General features: G+C 53.2%; 1 protein-coding gene across 2 annotated transcripts; it reads left to right on the top strand.

Moving 5' to 3' along the window:
* The first annotated feature begins 833 nt into the window (after positions 1-833).
* On the top strand, positions 834-12,641 carry ASB10 (ankyrin repeat and SOCS box containing 10). 2 transcript variants are annotated; one of them, XM_005551199.5, is made up of 6 exons: positions 834-1,175; positions 1,962-2,229; positions 6,856-7,375; positions 11,634-11,747; positions 12,014-12,199; positions 12,345-12,641. In XM_005551199.5, the coding sequence occupies exons 1-5, from the start codon at positions 905-907 to the stop codon at positions 12,197-12,199; spliced, it is 1,359 nt and encodes a 452-aa protein (XP_005551256.1). In that variant the 5' UTR covers positions 834-904; the 3' UTR covers positions 12,345-12,641. The 2 variants fall into 2 exon arrangements, with proteins under 2 accessions (XP_005551256.1, XP_005551255.2); XM_005551198.4 differs by lacking the exon at positions 834-1,175 and adding an exon at positions 1,411-1,807.
* Positions 12,642-19,875: the final 7,234 nt, after the last annotated feature.

Raw genomic sequence — 19,875 nt, 5'->3', positions numbered from 1 at the left:
CCACTGGGGCTGGAGCACCCTAAGCCCACGGTGGGCAGTGGTGGGTCAGAGCTGAACCCCAGGGCTTGGTTTCTCATCTTTCTCTCTTTTTTTCCTTTTGATCCACCCGACCCCCAAACAAAAGTCAGTGCCTGAGCAGACAGAGACATTTCTCCTTTCTCACTCTCTAGGGAAGACCCCAGATAACCATGGCAGGGGAGAGATGCCACCCAAAGTCATCCAGGGAGATGGGGGGTTGGCATCAAGGGCAAGCATGGGGAGTTTCTGTGGCTGCCTGTGGGTTACGCTGTGTTACCAAGGCACATGTCTGTCTTTAGGAGTCCCCTGAGGGGTGCCTCACACAGCGAGGGCAATCTCTGTCACTACTGTGAACTCGTCCCTTGGTTTGGGAGTGGGAAGGTGCAGGGCTAACAGATGACATTTGGAAGGGCAGGAAATACCGGGCACCTACAGGCCTCCCCAGTGGGATCAGAACCCAGGCAGCTGGAGGCTGATTTGGTGAATCAGAGGAAAAACAAGAAGGAGCTTGAGGTCCTGGGTTCCCGTCCTGGCTCTGCGGCAAGCTCTCTGTGGTCTTGGGAAATCCGCTTCCCTCTAATGCCGAGATGACAGACTGGGCAGCATGGTCTGGGTGGTGCCTTTCCACCCTGAGGTCATACAGCCCTGGGGTGAAGCTCAGAGTTGGAGGGCTCAGGCCTCGCTTGTTCTCCTGCCCCTCCCTCATTCCCCCACCCTGCCTGACTGACAGCTGGGCCAATCGGGGCTATTTATGGCTTGGCCTGATGTTGTGCTCCCCTGCGCCTCCCATGCTGGGCCCCACCCAGCTCGGGCCCAGCACCCACCTGCCTAGTCCACCAGCAACATCGCTGGGAGTCCTGCTGCCTTGGCTCTCCCAGAATAAGCCATGCCCTGGGGAAAGAACTCCTATCCCCACTGGGGACACCATCTGAGGTGCCTTCCCTCTGCCCCTGCCTGCCGGGTCTGGGGGCCCCACTCCCGCCCAGCCTGGGAGACCCCTCGGCCATCACCACTGCTGTGTCAAGACATGGCCCTGCAGAATGCCCTCTACACCGGGGACCTGGCAAGGTTGCAGGAGCTGTTCCCCCCGCACAGCACAGCCGACCTGCTGCTGGAGAGCCGGGCCGCAGAGCCTCGCTGGAGCAGCCACCAGAGGGGTGAGGGGCATCTGGGGGGTGCTGAGAACCTGGGGGGCTGGGCTGACTGCCTCGGCCATAGAGGACCTAAGGGCTTGAGAGACAGGAGAAGCCCCCAGCTGTTTCTCCCCAACCTCAAAGCTTGCCCAATAGCCTAAACCTTGGCCCAGGAACACAGTCATGCGGAGCCCAGAATAGCTCCTGCTGGCTGCGTGGCCAGGTCAGGCTCAGAGCGTGGGACACAGGGGCCTTCTGCCTCTGTCTGTATTTCCCTGCTGCTCTCTCTCTGCCTTTGGCATATACCTCTCCTCCTCCCCACTCCCCTCTCCCCGCCCACATGCTCATGAGTTGGACTCCAGAAGAGTGCAAGGGGCAGGGAGAGCCCCTCGATGACAGACACCCCCTCTGTGCCAGGCTGCTGGAGAAGCCAAGTAGAGGGTCTGAGGAGCACCCCAAGTCTGGCCTGGGACCCATCGTCACCCGCACGGCCTCAGGACCTGCCCTTGCCTTCTGGCAGGCAGTGCTGGCTGGGGACGAGGGCTGCATCTCCCGCATCCTCGCGGATTCCAGTACTGGCCTGGCTCCTGATTCCGTCTTTGATACCAGCGACCCAGAGCGATGGAGGGATTTCCGCTTCAACATCCGTGCTCTGAGTACGGGCTGGGGCCCTGGGGGGTCTCAGCGGGAGAGAGGGGAGGACTCAGATGGAGCTCTGGGCTCCCTCTTCCTGCCTCTGCCCACCTCACCCCATCAGCTGGAAGGTCTTTGCCTTCCCTAGGATCTGAGACCCACATCTCCCCTCCCTAGGACTGTGGTCTCTGACATACGAAGAGGAGCTGACCACCCCACTGCATGTGGCGGCCAGCCGTGGCCACACTGAAGTCCTGCGGCTGCTGCTGAGGCGGCGAGCAAGGCCAGACAGTGCCCCTGGGGGCCGCACCGCCCTGCACGAGGCCTGTGCTGCAGGCCACACTGCCTGTGTTCATGTGCTGCTGGTGGCAGGAGCCGACCCCAACATCGCTGACCAGGATGGGAAACGCCCCCTGCATCTCTGCCGGGGGCCTGGCACCCTTGAGTGAGTGACCCCTCACCCCAACCCCCAGTTCCATTCTGAAGGGAAGCAAAGAGGCCTTCTCAGGGAGGATAGGGGAAAATGTCAGGGACGTGGGGCAGAGCAGTCCAGGCTTGGGGCATGGGTCAGGGTGCAATTACTTCTCCAAGCCGTCCACCCATTGACCCCATGAACTTTGGAGTGGCCTGGACTTTCGACAGTTTTCTGGTCTCCCAGGGGCAGATGGAGACTGTGGCAGGGGTGCAGTTGCATGGGCTGCATTGGGAAATTGCCTGGCTCCACTATGGGGAGGTGGCGTTGCTTAAAGTTTTAAAAGACACTCTGAGCTTATCCTATGTTCTAGGCACTGTGCTAAGTATAAGAGCAACTAAGTCCCTGAGGCCCTGCCCTCAGGGAGCTTACTGTTCAGTGATCCAGACAGGGATTAGAGGATGGTGGCCCCAGTGAGGACCTGCCTGGGTCCCTCTGGGCAGGGTCTGGTTCTCCATGACAGGTCTAGAATCTCCATATTGGTAGGGCACCCTCAGATCATGGGCTCAATGGACTCTCACTAACTAAACTCCCAAGAAACTGATGAATATACCCAAATGTGCCAATGTATCATTTATTGTAGGGAATAGTCCTTTGCAGTGACATAAATAACTGCACCCCATGTGTAAGCAACGTTGGAGGATGGGATCCCAATTACAATTTTGTAAACTAACTCTGCATCCTATGGAGGCCCTCTCTCTGCCGACTGCACACCTGTGGGTCTTGTCTCTTGCATGAGAAAGGTGCCAAATTATTGACCCTGAGGTTCTCCTTTCATGGACCCTCTCCTTGTTAATCCCATCAGCCTCTAGAGGATTCCATAGACTTCCTCATACTATGGTTGAAGATGTGTTCTTTACTAGCGTGGCCCAGTGGAAACCTAATGTGAGCCACATATGCAATTTAGAATGTTCTAGCAGCCCCATCAAAAAATGACAAATGGCCAGGCACAGTGGCTCACCCCTGTAATTCTAGCACCTTGGGAGGCTGTGGCAGGTGGCTCACTTGAGGCCAGGAGTCTGAGACCAGCCTGGCCAACATGCCCAAACCCTGTCTCTACTAAAAATACAAAAATTAGCTGGGTGTGGTGGCAGGCACCTGTAATTCTAGCTACTTGGGAGGCTGACGCAGGAGAATTGCTTAAACCTGGGAGGTGGAGGTTGCAGTAAGCGGAGATTAGATTGCGCCACTGCACTCTAGCCTGGGAGAAAAAGTGAGACTTTGTCTCACAAAAAAAAAAGGACAAATATGTAAAATTAATTTTTAATGGTGGTAAAATATAAATGAAATTTACCTTTGTAATCATTTTTTATTTATTTATTTTTTTCTGGAGACGGAGTCTTGTTCTGTCGCCCAGGCTGGAGTGCAGTGGTGCGATCTCGGCTCACTGCAAGCTCTGCCTCCCAGGTTCATGCCATTCTCCTGCCTCAGCCTCCCAAGTAGCTGGGACTACAGGCACCTGCCACCATGCCTGGCTAATGTTTTGTATTTTTAGTAGAGACGGAGTTTCACCATGTTAGCCAGGATGGTCTCGATCTCCTGACCTCGTGATCTGCCCACCTCGGCCTCCCAAAGTGCTGGGATTACAGGCATTAGCCACCATACCTGGCCCTTTGTAACCATTTTTAAGTGTACAGTTCAATGGCATTAAGCCACATTCATGTTGTGGTTCAGTCATCGCCACCATCCATCTCCAAACCTTCTCATCTTCCCAAACTGAAATTCTATCCCCATCAAACACTAACCACCCACCGCATCCTCTCTCCCAAACCCTGGCAATCACTATCCTACTTTCTGTCTCTGAATGTGAACATTCTGGGGACCTCACATAAGTGGAATCATCCTGTATTTGTCCTTCTGTAACTGGCTTATTCCACTTAGCATGATGTCCTTAGACTTCACCCATGTTGTCTCATGTTTCAGAATTTCCTTCCTGTCCAAGGCTGAATAACACTCTGTTATATGTGGGGAGCACATTTTGTTTATTCATTAACCCACTGAGGGACACCTGGGTTGCTTCCACATTTTGGCTATTGCAAATAATGTTGCTGTGGGCATGTGGGTACAAATATCTGTGAAGCAGGTTAAATTAATTATATTTTATTTAACACAACAAATCCAAAGTGTTATCATGTTGACATGTAATCAATATAAAATTGAGGCTGAGCACAGTGGCTTATGCCTGTAATCCCAGTACTCTGGGAGGCCGAGCTGGGTGGATCACCTGAGGTCAGAGTTCAAGACCAGCCTGGCCAACATGGTAAAACTGTCTCTACTAAAAATACAAAAATTAGCTGTACATGGTGGTGGGCACCTGTAATCCCAGCTACTCAGGAGGCTGAGGCAGGAGAATCGCTTGAACCCAGGAAGTGGAGGTTTTAGTGAGCCAAGATCGTGCCACTGCACTCCAGCCTGGGCAAAAGAAGGAAACTCCATCTCAAACAAACAAACAAAATCAGCCAGGCGTGGTGGTGCACACCTGTAATCTCAGCTACTCAGGAGGCTGAGGTAGGAGGATCACTTGAGCCTGTGAGGTGGAGGTTGCAGTGAGTGGAGATCACGCCACTGTACTCCAGCCTGGGCAACAGAGAGAGACCTCATCTCAACAGAAAAAAAAAAAGAGAGAGAGAGAATGAGAGAGAGATAGGGTCTTTCTCTCAGTCACCCAGTCTGGATTTGCAGTGGTGTGTTCATAGCTCACTGCAGCCTCAAACTACGGGGCTCAAACAATCCTCTCACCTCAGCCTGTAGAGTAAATGGGACTACTAGAGGCCCACACCACCATTCCCAGCTAATTTTTTGTGGAGATGGGTCTCACTTTGTTGCCCAGGATAGTCTTGAACTCCTGGGCTAAAGTGATTCTCCACTGCCCCTAGCCAGCTCTGTTTCTGAAGAAGGAGAAGAAGAAAAGGTGTGCATATAACACAGCACATCTCAGTTAGGATTAGCCACATTTCAAGAACTTGATATCCACAGGTGGCTAGTAGCTACCACTGGATAGTGAATGATCCCACATTTTTAGTTCTGACCATGTTCCCACCAGCCTCCCTGAGATCACACGCAGGGATAATCCTTCCTTCCTTTGTGAGGAAACAAATGTATTTTAAAATTATTATGGAGACGTTTAAACCTATAGAAAGGCAGACAGGATAATGAAGTGAGCCCCCACAAACCATCACCCTCTATACCTCCCACTGCCCCCGCCATTTTGAGCTCTTACGATGGCAGGTTTTCAGGGGTTGTCTCACATGCTGCTCACAATCACCTCGGAAGATGGAGCTGTTATAATTATCCGCATTCTACACAGGAGGGAACTGGAGCTCAGAGAGGCCAAGTCCCGTTAGTGAGGCGCACACGTTGCTGTGACTCCCTGTGCTTCTTGCCATCTTGGAGTAAATCCAGTTGGCCAATTTCAGTCTTTTTTAGTTTTTATTTTTCCATTTTGAGAAGGAGTCTCACTCTGTCACGCAGGCTGGAGTGTAGTGGCATGATCTCAGCTCACTGCAGTCTCTGCCTCCTGGGTTCAAGCGATTCTCCTGTCTCAGCCACCCAAGTAGCTGGGATTACAGACACCCACCACCACACCTGGCTAATTTTTGTATCTTTAGTAGAGACAGAGTTTCACCATGTTGGCCAGGCTGGTCTGAAACTCCTGACCTCAGGTGATCTACCCACCTTGGCCTCCCAAAGTGCTGGGATTATAGGCATGAGCCACCATGCCCAGCCAATCAGTCTTGAGCCGCCACGCTCAGCCAATCAGTCTTGTTCTTTGTCCCACTGCCCCATTTCCATGTGCGCCCACTGCCAGGCCCCACGCTCCCTTCCTCCTCTAGTCCCAGCATGCAGAGCCCCCCAGCGGTCCTGCTGCCCCTGGACCCAAACAGCAGCCCTCCCCCTACTAGCCATATCAACTTGCATGAGATCCTCAGACCTCAGTTTCCTCCTTTGTGGCATAAGTGTCTTAAGGGAGCCTACCAAGGGAATATAGTGAGGATGAAATTAGCTACTACATGTAAAACCCTTAGCAGGCGCCTGTTCTAACCACTCATGTGATAACTGCTGGTGACGTTTATTCTCACGGATGATTTAGTGGATTATCCCAACAAAAAGTATGTGGATGTTAAAGGACACTGTTGGCTGGGCACAGTGGCTCATGCCTATAATCCAGCACTTTGGGAGGCCAAGGCAGGTCGATCACTTAAGGTCAGGAGTTCGAGACCAGCCTGGCAAACATGGTGAAACCCCATCTCTACTAAATACACAAAAAACTAGCCGAGCATGGTGGGGGCCGCCTGTAATCCTAGCTACTCTGGAGGCTGAGGCAGGAGAATGGCATGAACCTGGGAGGCGGCAGTTGCAGTGAGCTGAGATCGCGCCACTGCCCTTCTGCGTGGGCAATAGAACAAGACTCAGTCTCAAAAAAAAAAAAAAAAAAAAAAAAAGAAGGGCACTGTTGATATTGCAGAATGGTGCCGGGATGACCAGTGACGGGCAGGATGTAGGGTGGGTGGGGGGAGACAGAACAAAGAGCCACCCAAGTGTGTTCTTGCTGGGAGTCTGTGCCTGCTTTCCTCCCCACCACCATCTCCTCCCTAATAGGTGTGCGGAGCTGCTCCTGAGGTTTGGAGCAAGAGTGGATGGTCGGTCCGAGGAGGAAGAGGAGACCCCTTTGCATGTGGCTGCCCGGCTTGGCCATGTGGAGCTGGCAGATCTGCTTCTAAGACGGGGGGCATGTCCTGATGCCCGCGATGCCGAAGGCTGGACCCCACTGCTGGCTGCCTGTGACATCCGCTGCCAGTCCACTGCCGATGCGGAGGCCACCACGGCCCGCTGCCTGCAGCTGTGCAGCTTGCTGCTTTCAGCTGGAGCAGACGCTGATGCTGCCGACCGGGACAAGCATCGACCCCTGCACCTGGCCTGTCGCCGTGGCCATGCAGCTGTCGTGGAGCTGCTCCTGTCCTGTGGCGTCAGCGCCAACGCCATGGACTATGGGGGACACACACCCCTGCACTGTGCTCTGCAGGGCCCAGCTGCAGCCCTGGCCCAGAGCCCCGAGCACGTGGTTCGGGCTCTGCTCAACCACGGTGCCGTCCGTGTCTGGCCAGGGGCCCTCCCCAAGGTATGGGGGCTGCAGGCAGCAGGAGGGCCACCATGGTGAGGGGACAGGGAGACCTAGGCCTGTGCTCCGGTTTACTTTGGAATGTGGCCTGTGCACATAGATTGGTTCCTTCTGTCTGTCTTTCATTCAGCATGTAAGCAAAGCCCAAATAGGGGTCAAGGTGAAGACACAGATCAGCGGGAACTGTGTGTGTGTGCATGTGTGTGTGCATGTGTTCACATGGTGTGCATGTGTATACATGTGTTCATGCACATATGTGCATGTATATACTGTGCATGTGTGATAAAGGTGGACTGGGGGCAGTGAGGCCAGAAGATAAAGGATCCAAAAAGACAGAAGGAGTCAGGGTTGATGTGGGTGGTGGGCATTGTTCAAGGGTCTTCATCAGCACAACGAACTGCTGAAAATAGCATTTGAGGAAGCTCCCACTAGCAGTGGGATCAGTTCAGTGACAGACGCAGGAGAGGCTCCCCAAGGGAAGGGGGCGAGCCTGTTTCAGGAGCCTCAAGGTCCCCTGAATGTCTGCAAATGGACATGGTCCCACCTTCTGAGAATCTAGTAGGACCCACAGCCCCCAGAACAGCTGCCACGGTCCTGGCACCTGTGAACATGCCTTTCACTGTCAATTTCAATTTATATCCTACTTTATCTTAATTTCCCCTAAGTAGGTTCAACTTGAAGACCTGTGCTACTGATGCCCTGGGAGGGGGCCTTGCTCCATGCTGTGTCGTGTCTGGAGGAGCGTAGATAATGTCATGAAGGGCGCTGGGTCTGGGAATGGGGACATCCATTCTCAGAGGAGATGGGTCAGAACTCAAACCACCCTCTAAGTAGGCAGGTCCCCTCTGGCCCAGCCCAGAGTCTTGTCCCACCCAGCCTTGCCTGTCCTGGGACCTCCTGCTATCCCAGCCTCTCCTCTTTGCTCACAAACCTAGAAGCATCTGTCTGGATTCCTAAGCAAGACCAAATAATTAAACAGCCCAAGAGTTCGGCAGATTGGTCTCCCCTTTGGGAAAATACAAGAAAATCAACAATTAACACTAATTAATCTCCTATTAACACTAGATAATTAGGAGACAAGTAATTCCCTGTAATCTGACGGCAGCTCTGACAGCTAATGATTTCCCCAGCAGGCAGGGGCGGGAGGAGGGCCCGGCACAGCGAAAGGGTTTCCTGGGACCCCACAGCCCTGCTCCACCCCTCAGCCTGTCTCTGGGACCAAAGGGGCTGGCAGAGCAAAGTACCCCATTTGTCCCTTTCCATGATCTGCAGCCCTGCCAGCTGAGGGGTTTCTGTCCTCCCTGCACAGAAGCCTCCACCACCCATCTATGATGAAACGCCAGCCCCAGCCGGTTCTCTAGGAGCCACCACTTTGGACTTGGTGCTCAGGGGACCTGGATCCAGGATGACTTTGATGCTTGTTTGTGTGGCTGTAGGCAAGTCACTGCATGTGATACAGGCTCTCCCTAAGAGGATGGAAAACTGTAGGAGAGCACTGGGGAAGAGTCGGAGCAAGCACAGCCTTGACTACACAGCAGGCACTGTTCTAAGCTGTATTTCCTCTTACAGGAGTTTCTCAGTCCTCCCAGCAACCTCTGAGGTCAGTGGTGACTAGGAGTGTAGGCTCTGGAGCCAGACACACTACCTGTGTGGCCTTCGGCAAGTTGCTGAATCTCCCTAGGCCTCAGTTTTGTCATCTGTAACATAGGGATATGACACTATGCCTTCTTCATAGGGTTAGTGTGAGAAGGGTTAATACACATCAAGCCTAGTGCTTAACACTTGTTAGCTAGCGTTGTTCTCGTTATGTAATGTATGAGAAAGCACTTGGTAAGCTGCTTGGCATCATCCCAATGAGGGTATCATTGGACACGGGAGTACAAAGCAGGTTGGTGTAGCCGCACAGGCTTCCTGGAGGAGGCGGGACTGGGATGGGCAGTTTTGAAGGGAAGAAGGAGGAAGAGACAGGTATTTCAGGCACAGAGAGCTGATTGAGCGCAGTGCAGAGGTGGGGATCAACATGGGCCAGGAAGGACAGAGATGGGCCTGAGGGGCAGGTGGAGAGGAGAGTCGGAGAGAACCAGCCTGCTCTTCCCTAGCTCGGAGGAGTGAGGAAAAGAGGCCTCCCGGGACAGACTGGTGAGCACTGCTCAGATGCAGGGCTAGAAGCAGAGGGCCCAGGTGTGTAACATGCTTTCTCCAGGGACCCCGGAAGACCAGGTCTTCTGCTCCCACTGCTCATCGCTACTGTCATCGACAGACAGAAGGGTCTCCTCTCCTTGCAGACAGAGGCTGTTAAACCCCCACTGTTAGATGCAGTTGTGTGTTTGGCCACGTGTAGGTTGTGTGTGAGATACTGCCTGAAAGACAGTACTTACCTGTTTTCAGATCTTAAAAGGCTCTGTGGCCATCACCTGTAGAGATGCAGCGAGAGTGGAGGGCAGTGGAGGAGGCACGAATCTGCTTTAGGTACCAAGTTCAGGCACAAGCAGGAGTCATGGTGCCCGTGTCTGTCAGGCCACTTTTCTGACCACGTGGACGGTCTGTCCACAGGCTGCTCCACTGCATGGCTTGCCCACGTGCTGCATTGGACCACCACCTCAGAGACCTTTCTTGACCACTCCATCTAGGATAGTGCCCCCCCAACCATGCTCAGTCCCCTGACCCTACTTTTTTTCCTTTTTTTTTTTTTTTGAGACAGGTCTCACTCTGTCACCCACACGTGCAGTGGCGCGATTCTGGCTCACTGCAACCTCTGCCTCTCAGGCTCAAGAGATTCTCCTGCCTTAGCCTCCTGAATAGCTGGGATTACAGGTGCACGCCACTACTGCCTGGCTAATTTTTGTATTTTTGGCAGAGACGGGGTTTCACCATGTTGGCCAGGCTGGTCTGAAACTGCTGACCTCAAGTGATCCATCCACCTCAGCCTCCCAAAGTGCTGGGATTACAGGCATGAGCCACCGTGCCCAGCCCCTTCTTGTTTTTCATTGCAGCAGCAGATCTGTGAGTGATGACTTCTGTGTTTATTATGTTTTCCTTCTGAAATAGAAGCTCTTGGATGACGAGGACTTCATTTTCCCCACTGCTGAATTTGAAGTGCTTGGCACATAGTAGGCCCTCAATAAATAGTTGCCGAATGAACCAATGAAAGCACAAATCTGGCTCCAACTAGATTCCACTCCTGCTCCTATCAAATCCTCTCCTGCTCTTGCAGGCAGTCCATCGGCCTCTGGTTGCCTTGTCCCTTCTCCCTGAATACCCTCGTGGCTCTGGGGTTCCCTTGCCTCCAGAGCCCAATCCTCCCTCTGTGAGTCCCCCACCCAGCCCCACCCCACTCCCTGGCCCACTCTCATAGCTGTTTCTACCCACACTTGGCATTGTATGGATTCTGTGATCTTTTTATCTGCTCAGGAGCTCCACCCACAGGTCAGGGACCCCTTCCAGCCAGCAGAAAACCCAGCCCAGAACCTTGTAGAGGCAGAGAGGAGAGCAGGATGGTGGTGTGGTTAAGGGCAAGGGGCCACGCTTCCAGGCCTGGACTGTGGGAACCACAACTTGGGCAAGTTAATTAACTTCTCTGTCCCTCAGTTTCCCTTGGCTGTAGTGAAGGAAATGGGATAATAACATAGGGATATTAACAGTCCATCCCTTGCAGGGACAACAGTGAAGAGTTCATACATGTAAAGTGCTAGAAAAATCATCTGGCCTGAGTTATGCACAATAGAAAGGTTAGCTGCTGTATTGGCTTCCTGGATCAAACGAAGTACCACAAACTGGATAGCTTAAAGCAACAGAAATGGAGTTCCCTTACAGCGGTGGAGGCTGGAAGTTTGAAATGCAGGTGTAGGCAGGGCTGGCTCCTTCTGAAGCCTCTGAGGGAGAATCTGTTCCATGGCGCTCTTGTAGCTTCCAGTGGTTTCCCACAATCCTTGGTGTCCTTTGACTCATACACGTGTCACTCCACTGTCTGCCTTTGTCGTTACGTGGCCTTCTCGTCTGTGTCGGTGTCCGTACCTCTGTTTTCTCTTCTTATAAGAACACCAGTCATATTGAATAGGGCCCACCGTAATGACCTCATTTTAACCTGATTACATTTGCAAAGACCCTATTTCCAATTAAGGTCCCATTCATAGGTACAGGGGGTTAGGTCTTCAATATATCTTTTAGGAAACAAAGTTCAACCCACAACAACTATTCTGGAGCTGTCTGGTCACTGTGTGGACTGACTGGGGACCCAACACGTCTTTGCCTCCCACAGGTGCTGGAGCGCTGGAGCACGTGCCCTCAGACCATCGAGGTCCTGATGAACACCTACAGTGTTGTGCAGCTTCCCGAGGAGGCTGTGGGCCTGGTGCCCCCTGAAACTCTGCAGGTCAGATTCCAAGGCCCTGAACATAGAGCCTCTCATCCTGGCCCCAAGACTCCCACCTGCTAAACCACAGCCCCCCAGAGAAAGTATCCAAAGACGCACTCATGTCCCAGAAGAGAAAATTTGCAGAGTGAACACTCAAACATTCATTGTTTCTAAGAGATTCCTTCCGGTAGATGCCCCACCCCTCCCTCACCTGCCTATCCTGTGAGGAGCCGGCGCCACCTGTCTGAGGCTGCCCCTCACTGAGCCCCTTGTTCTGCCCCCAGAAACATCAGCGTTTCTACTCCTCCCTTTTCGCCTTGGTGAGGCAGCCCAGGTCGCTGCAGCATCTGAGCCGCTGTGCGCTCCGCTCCCACCTGGAGGGCAGCCTGCCCCACGCGCTGCTCCGCCTCCCCCTGCCACCGCGCCTGCTCCGCTACCTGCAGCTGGATTTTGAGGGCGTGCTCTACTAGGTGAGCCCTGGGATTTGTGAGCAGTAACAGCTGCTTGGGGTCCAGGGATGGGTGGAAGGCAAGAGAAGCATTGGGGAAGGCCTTGGCCAGAACCGGCCTGTCCCCGAACCACCAGAAGCCTCTGAATACAAACCTCTCCTTCCAGATGTCCACGGCCTTTTGAGAGGGCCTGAAAGCAGATGCCCCAGCCTGCAGAGGGCACGCCTCTGCACTAACTCAGGCCAGGTAGCCTAGCAGCGGAGGCCCAGCTGCGAAGGCAGGTGTGGATGCTGCAATTCCCAATGCAGAGAAGCGGACTAACAGCCACAGCCAGATGATGTCTGATGAAGACACACTCCTGTTGGGGCTCTCCTGGGGCCCCCTTCTAGCCTGTGCAAACCCTGTATGTGCATTAAAAATCTTCAGGTCTGTTTTGGTACTTTCCAGCAGACCTTCCTCTGAACTTGCTCCCTTGCCGGGGAGTCGGGATGGGCGGACTGACAGGGGCTCCCTACGTGCCCCATGGGGCCAGCTGCATCACCTTCCCCTTTGGCATCAGCCAGCTGCTAAGAGGCCCCAGGCTTGCCAGCTCCATGAAATGACAGAATGACCACCAGGTGACAACGCGTTAGAAAAGGCCTAAAGGAGGTGCAGGGTGCACATGGAGGCAGTGCAGAGAGTTGGGCAGGAAGGCACAGGAACCCTTGGGGTAGGAAGGTGAAGAGGCAGGAGAACCACCTGGAAGGAGGGGCATGTAGGGCGGCCCATCGCGGAGGATAGCCATGGCTCAGTTGAGAGCCAAAGGCCCAGGTTTAGAAAAACAGAACCAGTTCTGCCTATTGCCTGACAAGGTAGGTCAGGGAGGACCAGAAGTACGCCTGGTTCCTGCCTCTTTTATCTGCTCCTTCCTTAAATTTAGCTCTGGCTGCAAGAGCGCCGAGTTGAAAGTTCCATGACCCAGGTTCTGGTCTTAACTCTGCCATTAACTTGTGGAACCTAAGTCTCTTACCTCTCCGAGCTCACGTTTCTGCCTCTGTAAAAAGAGAGGGAGGAGAGTCCCTGAGAGTCACTGTAGTATCAGGATTTTCAGAACCTGCCAGAGGCCCCCGCAGCCAGGAGCTGCCTGCAACCACAGGCGGAGGGCAGGTGGTCGGGACAGGGCAGCCAGTCAAGTGCACCGTGATCCCTGACGTCAAGGGTCGCTGGACAGAGTTCCCCCAGGCGGCAAAGTGCGCACGCGCTAGAGCTCGCAACTTTCCCGCCAACTGGCACGAGCTAGGCGGCGAAGGGCGGGGCCGGGAGGGCGAGAAGAGACAGGGGGTGGGGCCTGGAGGGCGCGAGGCTTTAGGCCGCGCTGATCAGGGCCGGAAGCCCGGTTAGGCGTTGAGAGGCGGCTGAGGAGAAGCGCGGAGGAAGTGAGAGGGCCCGGAATCTCACCCTGGCCTCACGGACCTTGGGCTGACCGGTCTGTCTGGCTTCAGGTGCTGGGGCGCGGCTCCAGGACGCGGGTGCGGTGGGCAAGCGGTGGAGGCTCCTCGCTGTGGAAACCCCAGGCGGACCCCGACGGCACAGACCCCACCTCGCGGGCAGGAAGCGGCTGCCCCAAGGCGTGCGCGGGAACCTGGTGCGCGAGGCCCACTCCTGTTGAGGGCCTGCGGGGCGCCCTGTGGAGACCGCGGCTCGGGTCTGGGTCCCGGGGGACGTCCTAGTGCTCGCTGGTTTGTTCCGTAGCCGTTCCGGGGCCTGCTGCGTTCAGGCGCCGCTGCACCGGGGGCAAGGCCTGCCCTCCAGGCCCCACCAGGGTCCGCGTGCGCGGGGTGGCCGGAGCGCGGCGCACAGGAGGAAGCGGCAGGTGCTGCGGAGCCCGGGACTGGGGTTGGCAGTGCGAACTATTTGAGATCGGGTGACAGGGAAACTTGCTCTCTGAGGAGGTGACGTTTAGTCAGAGACCTGAGTAGAGCAGGTCAGCAGGAGTGGCAGGACCGACCGCCCTGGCTGCGGGCGTGGGTCGGGGGGCGCCTGCGGCAGTCCAGGCCAGAGGCAGTCGCGGCGGGCGAGATTCGGGATCCCTGGGGGGCCGCTGCTGGGGGGATGTGGAGGGGCTGCAGAAAAGCGCTGCCTAGGCGGACTCGCAGGTTTTTGCCTTGGACTCCTGGTCAGAAGGTGGTGCCAGATGCTAAGGTGGGGAAGACGAGAAAGGAACGGGAAGCAGAAGGCCGTTGTTGGGGAGATGGCACTGGAGCCGCCTAGGAACCATCTCAGAGGCTGTGGCCTGGGCACGGGGATCTGGGCCCAAGTCGAGCGCAGGTCTGGGCATCATGCAAGTGCGGGCTTGCTGGCGCGGGAAAGAGTTTGGAGCTCTGCTCCCAGGGAATCCCGACTCCCGGGGATGACTTGCCCGAGAGAGTCCTGCTGGTGGATTTTGATGGAAATTCTATTCGATTGCATCCACTTGGTTCACTGTGTGCTTCCGGGTCCCCACGTTTTAGGTGCTTCATGCCCCGCTGGGAACGAGACACGCTCCTGCCCTCAGTGAATCTTCAGTCTAGTGTGAGAAACAAGCGTGTGAACAACCAGTTAGAATACAAAGGGCAATAGGATGAATGCAAGATAAATGTGGGAGCAGGAGCTGGAGGCGTGAAGACGAGGGCGAGGAATGGGGTTGAGATCTGGGAGGGCGTCCCAGAAGAAGGACCCTCCTCTAAAGTGATAGGAAGACGGGGAGGATTTCTGGCCACATCTGGAGAGCCTGCGATCATGGGACGCCTTTTCAAGGACGGGGAAGGGAAGAAAGGCGATGTGGAGTGGTGGCTATGAAGGGGCTGTGCACAACTTCACATACTGTCCCTTAGCGGGGCAATGTCAGGAGGGTCCTCACTGGGGTTAGACATTCAGATTCTTGCGAGCCAGGGCGCTTCCTCCCCAGCCTCCTGGCTGTTGGTTCCGCGGGCCCAGAACCTCTCCCTGGTAATTGCTTTTCGTAATGTGCTTGCTCCAAACCAATTTCACGCCTCCGTGAGGACTCCGCCCTGCACTAGAGGCGCGGACCTCCCCACCACCCACCTACCCACGAGTGAACGCGCGAGCTCACACATACGGTACACATTTAACACAACAGACATACAGGGTTCGGGTACCGGGGCACACTAAACATACTTAACCCTACACTCACGCACACTAGACGTTAAGACACTCACGTACAACCCCCCTGCCCAAACAGTGCGTTCACAGTTAAGCACCTAGAGGCGTCCCGCGCGCTGGCCCTTGGAGGCTCAGTTAGTGGTTTCTTTGCCCTCGGCGCGTCTCCTGGACTATCGCCAGGGGGCGCTGCAGCACCCCGCACCTCCTTCGCTGTGCCCGCAGTTGTGCGCTGCTGCCACCAGAGGGTACCCGCGGCCAGACCCGACGCTGCCCACCATGAGAGGACTTTCTCTGGCCAATGAGTGGATTGGAGGTATAGATTTGTGGTCTTTGACTTGAATACTTTGTTTTTTCTCAGCATCCTTGGTGCTGGTTGGCAACACAAGTCAGGCCAGATGATGAGGCCGTGGTGGACACAGAGGGTAGATTAAAGATAAAATTCCTCTATAGGAGCATTTCCCAAATGTCAGAGAATATGGACAAAGCAGTACTTTTAGAATTCTGTTTTGGACAATGAGACCAGGTACTTTCCCATAATGCGTCTGCTCAGGAATTCAGTGGGAAAACCATAGTTTTTTGCTGGTAAAGAAAGGAGCTAGCCCTGTTCAGATTTGACAGAGGCAAGGTCTGTACTTGGTACTGATGAGAGAGTAAGAAGTAGTTTTGGAGTGCTCTGGATTTCAGGGAAAATTAGTCCCTTCCTTTCTTGGCCACTCTACTCTTTGTCTATTTAGTGCAGGAAGAACTCATTTTGGAAGGTGTTTTTTCATATTCAGTTGACTCTTGCCCTTGCTTTTTGACTAGACAAAGTTTTTGTTGTTGTTCTTTTTTTTTTTTTTTTTTTTTGAGACGGAGTCTCACTCTGTCGCCCAGGCTGGAGTGCAGTGGCATGATCTCTGCTCACTGCAAGCTCCACCCTCTGGGTTCACGCCATTCTCCTGCCTCAGCCTCCCCAGTAGCTGGTACTACAGTTGCCCACCACCATGCCCGGCTAATTTTTTGTATATTTAGTAGAGATGGGGTTTCACCGTGTTAGTCAGGATGGTCTGGATCTCCTGACTTTGTGATCCACCCGCCTCGGCCTCCCAAAGTGCTGGGATTACAGGCGTGAGCCACCGCGCCCGGCCCTTGTTGTTCTTATTTGTAAGACGGTCCTGCTCTGTCACCTAGGCTAGAGTGCAGTGGCACAATCTCTGCACACTGAAGCCTCAACCTCCCCAGCTCAAGTGATCCTCCCATCTCAGCCTCCTGAGTAGTTAGGACTACAGACATGTGCCACCATGCCTGGCCAATTTTTAAAATTTTTTTATAGAGATGGGGGTCTCACTATGTTGTCCAAGCTGGCCTTGAACTCCTGGTCTCAAGTGGTTCTCCCACCTGGGCCTCCCAAAGTGTCAGGATTACAGACATAAACCACTGTACCCAGCCAGAGTAGATATTAATCACTCTCCCTCACAGATGGAGATGTCAAAGAGGGGTCAAGGTCACAGGGCCCAGTGAGGGGTCAGAAAAGGAATTTGACTCCAGGTCTTTTTACTTTAGCCAATGCTTCTTTCCATTTACCATGTGGCCTCAGTTCTATGTTCTATGAAAGGGCAGGGAAAGGAAATGGGTTGCTGCAGTTGCCACTATGTATGCCAATGTTACTGAATGTCAAGGACTTCACAGAAGTCACACTTCGTATCTCCAGCATGGCAAGGGAACACATCGAGGATATAAATGGGTTATGAAATACAGTATCTAACAAACACAAACCACACCAGGTCAATAGAAGTACTTGAGGTCTCACTTGCCTCTGTTCAGAATTGGTGGCCCACTGGGATTTGTTGGCACTAAGTTTTAAGTATGTACTTCCTGGCCAGGCCCAGTGGCTCTTGCCTATAATCCCAGCACTTTGGGAGGCTGAGGCAGGCGAATCACGAGGTCAGGAGTTCGAGACCAGCCTGGCCAACATGGTGAAACCCCGTCTCTACTAAAAATACAAAACTTAGCTGGGCATGGTGGTGGGCACCTGTAATCAGAGCTACTTGGGAGGCTGAGGCAAGAGAATCGCTTGAATCCGGAAGGCGGAGGTTGCAGTGAGCCAAGATCATGCCATTGCACTCCAGCCTGGGCAACAGAGCAAGATTCCATCTCAAAAAAAAAAAAAAAAGTATGAACTTCCTGTGCCAGCTTGAGTAGAGAATCCACTTTACTGAGTATAGTTCTAAGCAATAAGCTCTTGGCATGAACTAGGTGACATATATCTTGAAGATCATAGGGTTATTTTATTTATTTATTTTTTGAGATGGAATTTCCCCCTTGTTGCCCAGGCTGGAGTGCAGTGGCGTGATCTCGGCTCACTGCAACCTCCACCTCCAACGTCCACCTCCCAGGTTCAAGCGACTCTCCTGCCTCGGCCTCCCAAGTAGCTGGGATTACAGGCATGCGCCACTATGCCCAGCGGATTTTGTATTTTTAGTAGAGATGGGGTTTCACTATGTTGGCCAGGCTAATCTCGAACTCCTGACCTCAGGTGATCCACCCACCTCGGCCTCCCAAAGTGCTGGGGTTACAGGCATGAACCACCGTGCCCAGCCCAGAGGGTCTTTAAAACATTTTTTAGAGGTCTCCCTCTGTCACCCAATCTGGAGTACATGGTGCAATTATGACTCACTCTAACCTCCAACTCTTGGGCTCAAGCAATCCTCCTGCCTCTGCCTCCCAAGTAGCTGGAGCTACAAGTGTGTGCCACCATGATTGGCTAATACAATCAGAGTGTCTTTTAACCTTGAGTCCTTGACATACCAGAATGTGACAGGCTTCTTAAAGTGTCCTTTTATTGAAGGGACTGGTAGAAGAGTGATGTTTCAATATATATCCTTTTGAGCTTTTGGAATTTGGTACTATGTGATTTTATTACCTATGCAATAAATGAATGCAATTACTTTTAAAAATGGCTCTTCCTTCATGCCTTACTTGACTGATCCTGTAACTGCTCATACAGGTTTAATTTCAGTTTTGTAGCCCAAAGTTGCCTCAATAATTTGTCAAGTCAATAAGCCTCTGTTATGTATCCACCACCGATAAGCCCTCTCACTTTAAAAATACAATATACTTTTGAAGCTTGGTCTTCCATGTTGGTCTGGGAAAGTGCTTGGTTAATTTAGCAAAGGGGTGTTCCGAAGAGTATCTTTAGACAAGTCCTTTGGTAGTGAGTTGGAGTTAAGCTAAGGCACCTCTTCTTTCTCCATTGCGACATCTTACCACCAGACTTGTTTCTTAGAAATTGCACTGGCTGAATGTGGAGCCCAAGGTAGATCAAGACTGCATGGAAATGACATTCTTCTCTGTTCATCTCTCTGATGAATTGTCAGTTAAGGCATAACCAAAAAAATCCTTTCTTGAGTCCTGCCCCCCTCCTCAGTCCACCCTGGTGACAGTGTCTTTGAAGGTACTGATTTAAATACATCAGCCTGACATTAACAGTGTTCACTAGGCTAACACAACACTCCTAATTTGGAACAAATGTCACTGAGACCCAGAGTTCCCTCCTGCCCTGCTCTGTCTTGGCCGGGCAATCCTGGAATTTGTGTAGGTTTTTGTCCTCCCTGGAGCCAAATCACTTCCCCTATCTAGACTGCATCTTCCTAAACTTGCCTGGCTTTGCTGTTATTAATTTTAATATTAATTTTAACCAGCTTGGCTCTACCTAGCCTTACCTGAATAACAATTTCCTTGTGACCAGATGACACTCACTGTAGCTGGCCAGCCTTGCCCTGTGTCCTGAAGCTTGGGTCACTCTTCTGTTGACTTGCCTGTCTTGTCTCTTTCTTGCCCACTAACCTGAGGTGGCTATCAAGTCAAAGTGTCTGTGACTTTTGCCTCTAGATTGACAACTCTACCGCTCGGAATTGGGAGGAGGAGGAGGACGGTAAAAGGCGCCACCATTTCTGTGTCTCAGAAGGGGGGAGGTGAGAGTCATCTGCAATTAGCGGATAATTAGCGCTACTGACCCTTGGGGCTCATCAGCGCTCCTGGGGCCAGCCCCCAGCAATCAGCCAGGGCAGGTCGTGAGTGTCAGGCCCAGGAATGAATAGGGCTCATCAGCGGCGCTGGAGCTGGGGAGCCAATCAGGGAAAATTAATAGCAGAAGAGAGGGAGAGAGAGCGAGGGAGGGAGACAAGAGATAGACAGACAGACAAGAGATTCAGATAAAGGAGAGAAATGAGAAAAATCGAGTAACAGAGACTGGGATAAGGAGTAAGAGATGGGAAAGAAATAATCAGAGAGGAATAGGAATAGAAACGAGGACGGGAAAGGGAAGAGGAGTGGGAGGAAGAAAAAGAATGTAAAGGATGGGAGAAAGATGGAGGGAAAAGGTCAGAGGAATGGTAAGTACTTGGCATAGTGTGGGCACTCAAGGAAATTACCCAGAGGCAAGAGAAAGGGACTAGGGGGAGTTGGAGATGGAGGAGGAGGAGGGAATGAGGAAGAAGGTGAAGAGCCAATGCCAAGAGAATAGAGACCAGAGGCCAGAGTGCCAATGGGGCAGACAGGAGGAAAGGGGCCCCATA

This window comes from Macaca fascicularis, chromosome 3 (assembly GCF_037993035.2).
Source record: "Macaca fascicularis isolate 582-1 chromosome 3, T2T-MFA8v1.1".
Lineage (NCBI taxonomy): Eukaryota > Metazoa > Chordata > Mammalia > Primates > Cercopithecidae > Macaca > Macaca fascicularis.
This window is presented reverse-complemented; position numbering and strand designations above follow the sequence as displayed.

Bases quoted from the DNA above. Each gene is read 5' to 3' on its own strand.
- ASB10 (XM_005551198.4), top strand. From the start codon at position 1,492: ATGCTCATGAGTTGGACTCCAGAAGAGTGCAAGGGGCAGGGAGAGCCC. The intron at 1,808-1,961 runs GTACGGGCTGGG...TCCCCTCCCTAG, and splicing joins CTTCAACATCCGTGCTCTGA to GACTGTGGTCTCTGACATAC. The intron at 11,748-12,013 runs GTCAGATTCCAA...TTCTGCCCCCAG, and splicing joins TGCCCCCTGAAACTCTGCAG to AAACATCAGCGTTTCTACTC.